The sequence below is a fragment of the Lepisosteus platostomus genome, chromosome 11 (genome assembly GCF_059453375.1).
Source record: "Lepisosteus platostomus isolate fLepPlt1 chromosome 11, fLepPlt1.hap1, whole genome shotgun sequence".
In the NCBI taxonomy this organism is placed as follows: domain Eukaryota; kingdom Metazoa; phylum Chordata; class Actinopteri; order Semionotiformes; family Lepisosteidae; genus Lepisosteus; species Lepisosteus platostomus.
Window position 1 is genome coordinate 6,639,198 of NC_142621.1, and position 13,724 is coordinate 6,652,921.

Genomic DNA, 13,724 nt, shown 5'->3' on the forward strand with positions numbered 1-13,724 from the left:
AGTCAGACTTATTGGTCAATAATTACTTGGCTCTATCTACTATAGTTTTGTAAGCCCATGGATAGCCAACACATTAGCAAATTTCCAGTTACTATCACCCCGGCTTTTAGTCACAGTATTTCTTATTTCTCCAAGTCCAGTTGGTATGATGCTTGGTAAGATGTGTATATCTCAAGTGATCCTACTGTAGAACCTTTAAACGTTCTGTCTCTTACAGTATATGCTAAAACTGCAATATTAATTTACTCTTATGTGCAACACAATGTCAGTGTTCTGCATTAAAAACAAACAATCTGTCACGCCCCACACTCTCCCTCGCAAACGACGTTACATTCCCGGAACCTCTGCTTCCCAATCTCATCCCTGATTGAACCCAGCACATTCTCACATGCATCAGATTCCTCAAATTCTCACTCCCTAACCAATCATCCAATCACACCCCTTTCCTTTCAGTATTTAAACCCCCTTCGCACACCTTCCCACGCTCACTATTGAGAAGCCTATCTTAGTATTCTCCAGTGCGTGTTTCCTAACCTTTTTGACTGATCTCCCGTTACGAATCTTCTGCTTCTGCCTCTTGACCTCGCCTTCTGGATTTTGCCTTTGAATTGTTTGACTATCTCTTGTTACCGGACCCTTTGCCTCCCTTATCGACCCTGCCTTTGGATTTTGTCTTTTGGATTGTCCCTTTGCTACTCTGTGTCCTGTGGGATTCCGGTCACGCATAAGGATCCTCCTATTCCACGTATTGGTTCCCTGACAGAATAGTGAGCCTTATTAAAATGGATCCAGCGGACCAGAGTCAACTTTCTATTCTCCTTGAACACTCCCGGAATCTGGACCTGCTAACTACTGCAGTCCAGCAACTAGCTGACCACTTTGCACTTCCGCCGTCTCCCCCACCTGCAGCTCCTGCCCCTGCACCCCCGCTTCAAACACAAACTAATCTTCTACCCCGGAAAAATTTGATGGCGACTCCTCCAGTTGTCAGGGCTTTCTGACTCAATGTCAGATGGCTTTCCACATCCGTCCAGACTGCTTCCCCACCGATGGAGAAAGAATTGCTTTTATGGTTTCTTGCCTCTCTGGACGAGCTCTGGAATGGGCTGGACATCTCCTCTCTCGAAACGCTCCTGAGACTGCTAACTTCCACCTTTTTCAGACAGCTCTACAATCTGCCTTTGGGCAGTTGCACTCTCGCCACCTCATTGTTGCACGCCTCACTTCCCTTACTCAAGGATCTCGCTCTTTTCAGGACTACTCTTCCGAATTCCGTTTTCTGGCTGCTCAACTCGCTTGGGATCACAATGCCCTGATTCACTACTTCCGCCTTGGATTATCTGATGAACTCAAGGATCACGTTGTGCACCTGCCCCTGGACTTCCCATCACTTGACTCCTTCATTTCTCGAGTTTTTGAACTAGAGCTCAGGCTGCAACAGCGAAGGTCGGACAATCGGACCCCTCCCAACTGCCTTCCTTCCATAGACTGACCTCCGAGGAAAGAGATTGCCGACGTCGTGAGGGGCGTTGCCTTTACTGCGGTTCCCCTGATCACCTCCGAGCTGCCTGCCCCAGTCGCCCTCCTTGCTCCTATCCACCTGCTGTTATGGCCAGTGTCACTTCTTCCTCTCCCAGATCTGGACTCTTTCTCCCAGCCACCCTGTCATGGACTACTGGACAGACCTCTCTCTCTGCTTTTGTTGATTCGGGCTCCGAAGAGAACTTCCTTGACTCTGGACTCGCTTCGTCCTGGAATATTCCCCGGTTGCCAGTCACCCAGCCCTTTCGGCTCCTCACTCTTGATGGCTCCCCCCTCTCCCCTGGTCTGGTGAAGTGGCAGACCCCTCCCCTCACTCTTCGCATCGGCGCCACCCACCAGGAGGTCATTCGGTTCTTTCTCATTCAATCCCCTTCTCACCCATTGGTTCTTGGTTTCCCGTGGTTACGGATTCACAACCCACACATCTCCTGGTCACAAGGGGAACTCACAGCCTGGGGTTCCCATTGCCTTTCGCATTGTTGTCAGCTTCCTCAGAAAGTTTCCGTCTCCTACATATCTCAAGATAACCTCCCCAATATCCCTTCCCAGTATTCGGATCTACACCTAGCCTTCAGTAAACAGAAGGCCCTATCCCTCCCGCCTCATCGCCCATCTGACTGTCCTATAGACCTAATTCCAGGGGTCCTACCCCCTAAGGGCCATGTCTATTCACTCTCCAACGAAGAGACTCAGGCTATGGAAGATTATATCCAGGAGTCCTTGGAATCTGGTTTCATCCGCCCCTCTTCCTCACCTGCCTGCGCCGGTTTCTTCTTTGTTAAAAAGAAAGACGGCTCTCTCAGACCCTGCATTGATTATCGCGGTCTGAATAACATAACTATCAAGAACAGTTATCCCCTCCCTCTGATTTCATCGGCTTTGGAATCACTCCGGGGCGCCACTATTTTTTCTAAACTGGATCTCCGCGGTGCGTATAATTTGATCCGCATTCGGGAGGGTGACGAATGGAAGACGGCATTCATTACTACCCACGGTCATTATGAATACCAAGTAATGCCGTTTGGACTGATTAATGCTCCTGCTGTTTTTCAGGGGTTCATGAATGACATCTTTAGGGATATCTTGCACAAATATGTCCTGGTATACCTGGATGATATTCTGATCTTTTCCCAAAGTCCCCAGGAACATGTCTCTCATGTGCGTGAGGTTCTTCATCGTTTGATTCAGAACAAACTCTACGCCAAATTGGAAAAGTGTACTTTCCATGTTACCAGAATCCACTTCCTTGGCTACATCCTCTCACCCCTGGGCATTGAAATTGACCCTGCCAAGACTGAATCCATACAAAACTGGCCAACCCCCCAGAATTTAAAACAAATTCAACGTTTCCTAGGATTTTCCAATTTTTACCGCCGTTTTATTAGGAATTTCAGCTCTGTCGTCTCCCCCATTACAGCCCTGACCCGAAAAGGTCATGATCAAGGGAAATGGACTCCTGAGGCAGACCAAGCTTTCCTTCATCTCAAGAGACTGTTCACCACAGCCCCCCTCCTCCATCACCCAGACCCCAACCTTCCATTCATTCTTGAGGTGGATGCCTCAGCCAACGGAGTCGGTGCCATATTATCTCAACGTCATGGAGAGAAGGGTATCCTCCACCCCTGCGCCTTTTTCTCCAAAAAATTGTCCCGGGCCGAGACTAATTATGATGTTGGAGACCGAGAACTACTGGCTATCAAGCTCGCCCTGGAGGAATGGAGACACTGGTTGGAGGGGGCCCTACACCCTTTTACTATTCTTACAGATCATAAGAATCTCTCTTACCTACAAACTGCCAAACGTTTGAATCCACGCCAGGCCCGCTGGTCACTTTTCTTTTCTAGGTTCCATTTTTTTATTACTTATACACCGGGATCCAAGAACATAAAGGCTGACGCCCTATCTCGCCTCCATGATCCCCCTGGCTTTTTGGACCCTCCTGAACCCATTATACCCCCTGAGAGAATTGTGGCTGCTATTAGATGGGACCTGGAGAACCAAATCAAACGTGCACTTCACAACCAAACCGTTCCCCCTCAGTGTCCTCCAGACAGACTCTTTGTTCCGGATACCTTACGCTCCACTGTTCTTCGCTGGGGTCATGACTCACTATTTGCAGGTCACCCCGGTGTCAAACGTTCCTTGGAATTCATCTCTAGACATTTCTGGTGGCCTTCTATGAGGACTGATGTTACTGGGTTCGTGCAGGCCTGTCCCATCTGTGCCATGTCCAAATCCTCCCGTCTCAAGAAGCCCGGTTTACTCCAACCACTCCCAACCCCTAGAAGACCTTGGTCCCACATCTCAGTGGATTTTCTTACAGATCTTCCTGAGAGTCAAGGCAAAACTACCATTATGGTCGTGGTAGATAGATTCTCGAAGTCGGCTCATTTCATTCCTCTTCCTGCCCTCCCATCTGCTCAAGACATGGCTGACCTCTTCATTCTTCATGTCTTCAGACTTCACGGCATTCCTGAGGATATCGTATCAGATCGAGGACCTCAATTCATTTCAAGATTCTGGAGAACTTTTTGCAAATCTCTCGGGACTTCCACATCTCTCACGTCTGGCTATCATCCTGAATCCAATGGACTGACGGAAAGAACCAACCAGGACCTTCTTACTTACCTTCGATCTTACGTCTCTGCTTCTCAAGATGACTGGGTCTCTCTCCTCCCCTGGGCTGAGTATGCTCATAACTCTCTCTCTTCCTCCACCACTGGGATGTCTCCCTTCTATTGCTCCCTGGGATACCAACCCTCTCTTCTCCCGGACTCTATCCCCGATTCGGATATTCCCTGCCTCCAGACGCGCCTCACTTTCCTCAAGAGGATTTGGAGACAAGCCAGATCCGCCCTCCTGAAGACCTCCTTGCGGCAGAAGACCACCGCTGACCGTCATCGACGACCTGTGCCCAGACTACGACGAGGACAGTTTGTCTGGCTGTCTACTAAAAACTTGCCCCTTAGACAGCCTTCACATAAGTTGGGACCCCGTTTTATTGGACCTTTTCGCATCCTCTCCCAGCTCACCCCTGTAACCTATCGTCTTGCTCTTCCTCCAACTCTCAGGGTGCACCCCTCCTTCCACGTCTCTCTCCTGAAACCCTACCACAGATCCCCCCTCTCCCGGCCTCGGCCACCTCCACCCCCACCACGACTCGTTGATGGTCTGCCTTCCTACACGGTCAATAAGATCTTGGATGCCCACTGGCTCCGAGGTCGCCAACAATTTCTAGTCGACTGGGAGGGCTATGGTCCTGAGGAACGTTCCTGGGTCTGGGAGAAAGATATTTTGGATCGCAGCCTCATTGATGACTTTGTTCGTACTCGCTCTCTGAGGTCGTCAGGAGCCGACCCTAAAGGGGGGGGTACTGTCACGCCCCACACTCTCCCTCGCAAATGACGTTACATTCCCGGAACCTCTGCTTCCCAATCTCATCCCTGATTGAACCCAGCACATTCTCACATGCATCAGATTCCTCAAATTCTCACTCCCTAACCAATCATCCAATCACACCCCTTTCCTTTCAGTATTTAAACCCCCTTCGCACACCTTCCCACGCTCACTATTGAGAAGCCTATCTTAGTATTCTCCAGTGCGTGTTTCCTAACCTTTTTGACTGATCTCCCGTTACGAATCTTCTGCTTCTGCCTCTTGACCTCGCCTTCTGGATTTTGCCTTTGAATTGTTTGACTATCTCTTGTTACCGGACCCTTTGCCTCCCTTATCGACCCTGCCTTTGGATTTTGTCTTTTGGATTGTCCCTTTGCTACTCTGTGTCCTGTGGGATTCCGGTCACGCATAATGATCCTCCTATTCCACGTATTGGTTCCCTGACACAATCTAATTTAAACCATGTCTGGGGTGATCATTTTGAGAGCAATCATCACACGCCCTGCACCGAAGTTCTTCTGATAACATTTAAACAACATCCAGGATGTTCAGTACACTATGTTGCTCAGATATTCTCTCATTTATAAGGCCCAAGGAAAGAACACTGCATATCTGGAAGTGCACCAGGTACCTCAGTGATTTTGTGGTCACCGTACAGCATGTTGTGACTTTAATTACGTGGGAAGAGGGAAATAACACATGGAACACTATAAATCATTGTATGTTCATAGGTATTCTGTTCTGTGCATTACTAACAGTCAACAAAAGTTACATTTAAAGCTGTGAGCCAAAAAAAAAGTTTATTAAGTAAACTGGGAATAGACTCTCTCTTTAACAAGACAGTAGCTCATACATTCAAAATCAATATCCTCAGCTTTTCAATTCTTAATAGATTACTCTTCTGTAACAGAGATTCTTGGTTTTTGTTTCCTTATTTTTGTGCACTTTATCTTTCACAATCAAAGCTACTGTATTTTGAAGAACACTGCCTCTCCAAACTAAAACCAACAACCTGAAATGAAGATACCTATTATGGCTATGATGAAATAAAACACCTAATTAGGATGTTCCTTAACGAGGATGGACCCCTGCTGGGACTCCCACAGTATTAATTATCACGTTTAATGTAATTCATTAATTAATTGACATTTAGTACAGGAAAAACCAGCTAGTGCATTTCAATGCAATTAATCAGTGTCAAAGAAGACATCAAATCCCAATATTACCTACTTTGAAGGTCGCTTCCAAATCTGAATTTTAATGGTCTTGTTCTTCCCTTCTGTTTTATTACAACAGTGATATTTTAGATACACTCTAGATATGCTTTCATTTATTTAAAGTGCACTCTTATATAAAGCAGCCCATCCATACCGTACTGCATAATTTCACACTGAATACAAAAATAAAGAACACTTTTCTCTCAGGTTTAAAAATAATAATAAACTGTATTTACAACATTTTTTTTTATTTTGGAGAAAGATAAAGGGAATGTGACTGCAGAATGGTAGGGAAAAGATTGAAATACTGAGCAATCTACTTTGCATTATTGTACATTATGATGAAATGTCTTGATGTGATATTGCTGTAATAAGCAAAATAAAGACTGAAGCAAAAGAAAATGCATGGACAGCTGTTTTTTGATTGAACAGTAAGATCTTAATTAGCCATACTGATTGTGAATAAGATTTGCTCATGTTAAAAAACAAGTTCAGATAATTTTGAGACCTACAGTAAGAATATAATTTGCCTTACGGAACTCAACAATTAGCTGTGAGAATTTTATAACGGACACAAAATATTGCAAGATAGAGTGGTGGCAGTGTCTTGGTGATCTCAGAGTTGATTCTCCCCACAGTTTAACACAGATGCAATGCTAAAGCAAATGTTGACATCAAACATACAATGTTTGGATTAAAAAATACTGACTGATTAGCCAGTAATCACGAATGGAACAAAAAGTTGCCTGGTGCTACTGATTTGATTTTGTAATAGCAGTGAAAAGATATGAAGTCGGATATCTTGTATGGTCTAAAAAAAATGCAATCTACAGAATCAGGTTGTAATAGTAAACATTTCATTGCAAGGCGGAAGCATTTTGATGCATTTTGCCCCCCTAGGTTATTTTCTAAATAAAATCCTTACATACAATGAGACAACTATGGTGGCTACCCAACATTTTGGTGGTTTGATCATTTAATTTCTTTGTTAGCTTCTACAGTAACTATCTGAAAGATCAGGCTGGGCAATGACCGCTGACAACCCACAGTGTTCCTACAGTACATGTACTGAAGCTGCACGCAGAGAGAGACACAATAATAATAATTAGGACAAAACAAATAACACCTTTCAACAGAAGCAGGGAAGGACCTGTAATGTTAAAAAAATGCCAGCAGGGCTTTAAATACTATAAAAGTTTGAAATTTATAAAGATAGATACCAGTTAATATAAGAAAAGAATTAAATTGTCACCGAAACACTTACTGTTTTAAACAATATATTCTTGATTCTAATATTTTCTGGTATAAAACACCTTAGGGTAAGGCAATGGCATATTAAATCCTAGTGTTTATCTTTCATCTACAGTAGTGGGGTGCATCAATCACGCTAGGAAAATGTGTGTGTGTATATAGTTAAATGCCTCAGAACACCTAAGTGACTCTCACCCTGAAAGCTAAAAGAAAGGTCCCCATCCTATCTGCAGTTACAGAAATCACCTTCCTAAGGAAAAAAAAACGGAAGACCAAAAACTATTTTTTTTCTCCTGTCAAAAAATGTGACAGAGATTTAAAATGCACCGCATGGCTTCCATACACACTATAAATTATTCTCTCCAAAGGTGTGACATTCCCTTATGCCACCAATTACAGTGTGACCTAATAAAATATAGATTTTTTGCTGTCTCATTCCTGCTGCATTTTAAGTTGGGAGATGTCAAGAGACACCTGGGATCTAAATGTTCAGAGAAGACCCGCAGAAGTGAGAAAGCCCCCTGTCTTCATTGTGGGCTTTCTGTCCTAGTTACTCCAGGGAAGTCCAGGTCTGGTTCCCAAAAGTCCTGCTTCTTCTCATTTTAGTTCTAGTTTATCTCATAATTAATTAACTGTATTGATTATTTATTTCAACAAAGTGAACACCCTTGGCTCATCGCGGATTCACAGACCTGCAACAGAAATCCTGCAGGATTCTGTCCCTCAAGGACTACCTTTTCTTCGGTGAGCAAGTCGACACCAAAGGCTGTTTGAAATTCTAAACAGCTGTTTACAGCCACTGTTCTTACACACAGATGCAAAAATAATGAATCCCCTTTTGTCTCAATGGAAGTGCCCAGGAATTCCACTTTGTCCTTCAAAGAATTTCACTGTGAACCAACACAATTTATACAAACAGGCAGACATATAAATAATGAAAATGTGTTCTAATATCGACTTTTTGCAAGCCAACCTTTTGCAGTCTGGCTGTATACAGTAAGCTTACAGTCACAGCTCCAGCCTGAGTACATCTTAAAGCGGCTTTTGTCACAAGTAGAGACCATTTACTGACAAATTTGGGTTTAGTTTAAATATGAAAAAGGGCACTTTGGTGTGTATGCAAATGGAAGCAGATAAATATTCTAAGATATAGCAACAACCACATTTTATGTACATATTTATGTAGACTTCAGATCATTTGTTTTGACTTGCATTTCTATTGCACTTTTCAGACCAGCAAGACCTCAACTATTAGTTATTTAGTAGTTTAGACTTCAGTGGAGGTTTAAATAAAAAAATTGAAAGAGATTAAAGAGCTAAAAAATATGAATCTATTTCGATTTCACTGGGAAATGTTCTTCCAGATGTGTTAAACACCTAGTCGTGAGAAATTTGTCGTGCTTATGTGTCCTTCTCTTCTGCAACTAGGGAAAAGCATTGAAAGTGTTGGGAAAATACTGTATAACTTCAAACAATTAAGAATGGAACCGTTTTGGTGTGTTATAAGACATTCACTTGTTTTTCATAGAACCAATACCACAAATGAATCCTGCAAATATGCTAGAGTACATGCCATTATTACTGTATATGACTTTATCAGTAAAATAAAGCAAATACACTAATAAAATGTATTAAGCAAGACACTGCAGGTGTTCAGTTAACTTTAAATAAAAATGCTGATGCTATATTACTTTGCCTTTCTACAAAAATGTGCCTGGTTGCTTAAAACACCTTGTACACTTTAATTTCTTTTACCGATAGATATACAACCCCTATTTGAAACCCTGGAAAACAGTATTTTACCAAAGGAAATACAGTAAATACTGTACATACAGAAACAGCAAATAGGTAAGCAATATCAATGGAGAGAGGTTCAGTGACATAATCTACCAGTTTACAAGGGGAAAAAATATCTTAAAGTGGTTCAAAAAAACACTGGCTCATATCATTACTGATATGACATTTAAAAGAGCAGGCAGTCTTAAAATTGGGGAAAAAACAAGAACTAAAAAAAAACTCTTCCAGAGGCTCATTAGGAGAGTGATATGTCTTACTGCAGTATTTCGAAGGGGTTGTAACCAGTTGCAAACTGTTGCATGTCTAATATACAGTACCAACGTACTCTGCATCATTTGACCTGCTGTCAGTAGTTTAGGAACTACATTTGATACTAATGGCCTTCTGATCTTCAACAGTCAGCAGCGTTGCCGATTTGAGTGAATACTGAAGGTGCTGGGACTTTTTCTTCACATTTCATGCTAATCAGCTTACACACACTATTTCATGGATTCTGAAATCTTTCTTGTTAAATCCTGGAATTGCATACAACAGAGGACACAGCAATTTTCAAAGGGCTGCAGAAGTACTTTATTGTTCCACTGATAGTAAAGACCTTCAGTAAAAGCAGAAACGTATCTTGAAATAAAATGGGCCACCGTCTGGCAGCTACCACCTCTTCCTTCACTTGGTTTGGGACCAATCCATTTACTCATAATGTATTCTAGAAATAAGCTTATTAATATTGATTTTAAACTCCAAAATATGGTCAGTTTCATTATATGGTTATTAAGCTTGATTTTGTATGAGTCCAAATTTTCCCCATAAGAAAATCAATTAATGTCGTCTTAAAATGTGTCATATAGGACTTTAAAAGTGATTTCCTCTATTTTTGTTTATCACCAGTTATGTTTAAGGTCTGTTGAACATTTTTCAAGGTCTGCTGAATTTGTGTAGCACCAAAAGACAAAGCAAAAGACAAAGCTGAAAAGGAATTTATGTTACTTTGGACAAGAACTGCTGGATAGCATGCATGTACAGTATGAAGCGATAAAAAACTTGCTTTGAGAAATATCTGCAATACAGCAGCTTCAGAAATGTAGTATAAATAACATTAATTGCAACAAGAAATCTTTCCCAGCTTTGTCTCCATCTGGCACTACACGTAAGCCAGTATTCCAACACAGGTGGAAGTACCAGGTTTCTCAGTCCTTGCTGTAGCAATAGCTTGCCTTACCTGACTCCAATTAAATAAAGATGTATTTGCCTTTCAAAGACTTTTCTCCTTTTCCTCCCCATTGGAATAATTGATGGAACCCTCAGGCCTATGATGAATGGATCTCTAACTGGAAGATGAATAGGTAGATGAATGCACTGCCCTTAGAGTCCTGGAAGTGCTGACACGGTGACAAATATACTGACCATAGCACCAACCAGCCTAAATCAGCAAGAGAAGGTTCCTGTTTGACAGGTCCTTATTCTGTCAGTGTGGAATACTGCCCTACACTCCATTACCTACCTACATACTGCATTTTACTTATATGATAGTTAAACTGATTTCCTGAAGAGGAAGCTGCTAATTGAAGACTCATAGAATTTAGGCTAAGGGGAGAGCAGGTGCAGTAAAATGGTATGAGCTTTAAGTAAGCAAGTATGCCTGGAGTGCAACATGGTTTATGAAGAGCAGTAAAGGAAGGGATGAACCTTTAACAATTTAACACAATAGGTAGCTACAGTATAAACAAGCCTCCATGGCAGACGGTTCATGTTAAAATGGTATACTGTAGCTTGCACAAAACAATTCTGGTGTACGTGTTAATGGGGAGTTATGTGTTTGATATCACAAAAAGTACTTAAAAACACAGACAAAAAGAGAATTACTAAAAAAAATGCAATCATAATCCATAGTAGTACAGCATATCAACCTTTCTTTTTTTAATTTTTAACGACTGCATGTCTATTTTTGCAGCAGGGTGAATTCACAAACCACACTTTACCTGGGAGACTTGTGATCCACTCTGCATTTGTCTTTCATTTCCGCCTCTGAAGTTTCTATTACAAATCTCAAAGCTGCATGGTCTGACACTCTTGGCTCTTTTACAGGCATTTTCTTGTTCTTGGACCGATCACAAATGCAAAAGTGTACCTACAGTATAGTGATGCACCTGAAGTTGAAATGTCAACCTACTGCATTTAAGATTCCAATTAAACAATTTTCATATTCATTACTTCACCACATTCATTTATTAAAATGAATTCATTTCTCAAATGCATTAAAACTAACTGTAAAAAAACACCAGAATATGAACATATTTCATTGATCTAATGCACAATGAGCGAGTTTCTATATACAGCAATATAGCCCACAGCCTCAGTTGATAACAGTGTTTTGCTTCTCAGATTGAACCCAAAGGGATTGCAGTAGATGTTCCATTTAGATTATTCTTTTTAATCTCCTGTGAGATTAAAGTTTGTAATAACCCAAGCTCTCTAATGATGTCACTGAGGATATTTTTTTCTAAATTCCAGTTTTACTTTAGCAATTACCTTTGTTGTAACAGTAGAATCACCTAAATTCTGCAATCCTTACCCATTAGACCTCAAACGCATACAGAATTAGTGAGGGGAAAGACATATTTCCCTTAAGGATTTAGATTGAAACTACTACTAAACTGAAATATCATATTTGAAGTTGTTTAGGTCTGCAAACTGTGCACCTAAGCACAATAACGGTTTCTGAAGCAGAACAGAAGACTGTTTATCCAAAGGTATTTTTGGATAGTAATTCTGTAGCACAAAGTTACCTGTAAGATGAGAAATGAAGCAGTTTTCTAAAACCTGAGATATAATGGATGTACAGTAAGAGGAATTTAATGTTGGCAAGCCGGTGTGAGAGGGCAGTAGGTTAAGACAAGATGGAGACCCTTGTCTCTGCACTTCATCCCCCAGAAGGACAATCGTTGGGGTAGCCGTTTAAAAACCGGGAAGCAGAGGCTTTCAGGGATGGTCTTTAATCTGCTGTCTGGGAACAGAGAGCAGTTCCTCCGTTATGCAACCTGCGCAAGAGGGAGGCAGAAACAGAGAGAAGCAGGCAAGCAAGCAGGCATTCGGCTGACTGACCTAGCGACAGTTTGGGACTTTCTGAGTTTTAAAGTTTCAGAAAAAGAGATTTTGTTTGGAGGCAGTAAGCAGCTTAGCTGCCCAGCTACTGTTAGAGAGGGAACTGAAGAAGTCTAATGAGAAGCTCAAAGAGGAGCTTAGGCTTTTGTTGGTTTGATTTTTACGTATTTTCCTTTTCACTGTAAATAAAAGAGCTTTTTCTCTTTACCTTTTGGCTGTTTTGTGAGGCTGTTTTGCCTAGACCTGCCTATTAACGATCCTGGTGTCACAGAGCTTTTTATTTGGGCTCTCCGGAGTCAGATCATACTCCTGCCAAAGGCTGATTCAATAGGAATGATTTGGCTCTGTAAACTAAAGTTTAAAGTAAACTGAAGTTAAAAGACACTTGTCGCAAAACAGAAAAGTGCTACCACATTTATTATAAAAACTATTTGGGTTGATTATTTCCAATTCACTGTTTGCTGTACTTTTCTCTTGGGTTCACATGCAGCACTGATGATGTTAATGATCATGCTCATTTTGGATTTACTACATGTTACTGTAATGTAAAAACATATTTTGATACACTGTATTTGCTGACACAGATTGTACTAAAACATGTCCATGTTTTTATCTTCAATCAAGACAAGAACAAAATACTATCGAGTTGATGTAAATGTACATTGGGTCATCTACAATCAACTAAAAAAACTCATCAGTGACAAAATTGATCAATGTATAGATTTAATTGTTCTGCTGATGGATTGTTATGTACAAATGAGCTGGGTACTTAGTGGTTTGACAAGTTTTAATGCTAGATGATCTTTTGTATTGTATTGCATTTGTATTATATTGAATCTTTTGAACATTTTTAATTTTTCAGCTTCAGAAATGTGGAAGCAGTAAGAATGACGGAAGTGTTAAATATTTTGAAATTGTCAACGCGCGGGGGCGACGAAACAAAAAAACACAACACAGATGAAATCTTTTATGAGATCAATTACGAGGGAAGAAAGCAGCAATTGGGAGGTCAGCTGTCGTGAAGAGCACCCTAACCCCGTGACAGTGTTTGCAAAACAGTGGGAAACGGATCACATCCAGGTTAGGGTTCAGGCTATGGATATGGATTAGGATCATTTAAGCAGAAAGGTCTTGTGCAAATGTTTTAGTAAAGCACCACTTAAAAAAGATGTTCATAAAAATAGAAGAGACTTGTGACAACTCCTACCTGTGAGGTATTCAGGGTCAGGTACGGGGTCAGATAGCTCCTCTTGGCACTGGACCTCTGCAGGGACTGAAGCTACCACCATACCATCTGGAAGCTGCTGCTCAATGCCACGGGCAAAATTCTTCTGCCTGGAATCACACAAATCCCATGCATTATCGTTAATGTGTACAGTACAGTATATTATTCACTTAGAACAAGCTTCTGCTTAAAGCTGT

The 13,724-nt window shown here is 41.6% G+C and overlaps 1 protein-coding gene across 5 annotated transcripts in view; it reads right to left on the reverse strand.

Annotated features, from left to right (window-relative positions):
• astn1 (astrotactin 1) overlaps window positions 1-13,724 on the reverse strand; it is a 257,440-nt gene that overhangs the window by 86,580 nt on the left and 157,136 nt on the right. For all 5 annotated transcript variants that reach the window (XM_088598148.1, XM_088598147.1, XM_088598145.1 and 2 more), the window contains one exon: window positions 13,510-13,637. In XM_088598148.1, the coding sequence (XP_088454274.1) occupies window positions 13,510-13,637 (128 nt within the window). The remainder of the gene's footprint in view (window positions 1-13,509; window positions 13,638-13,724) is intronic.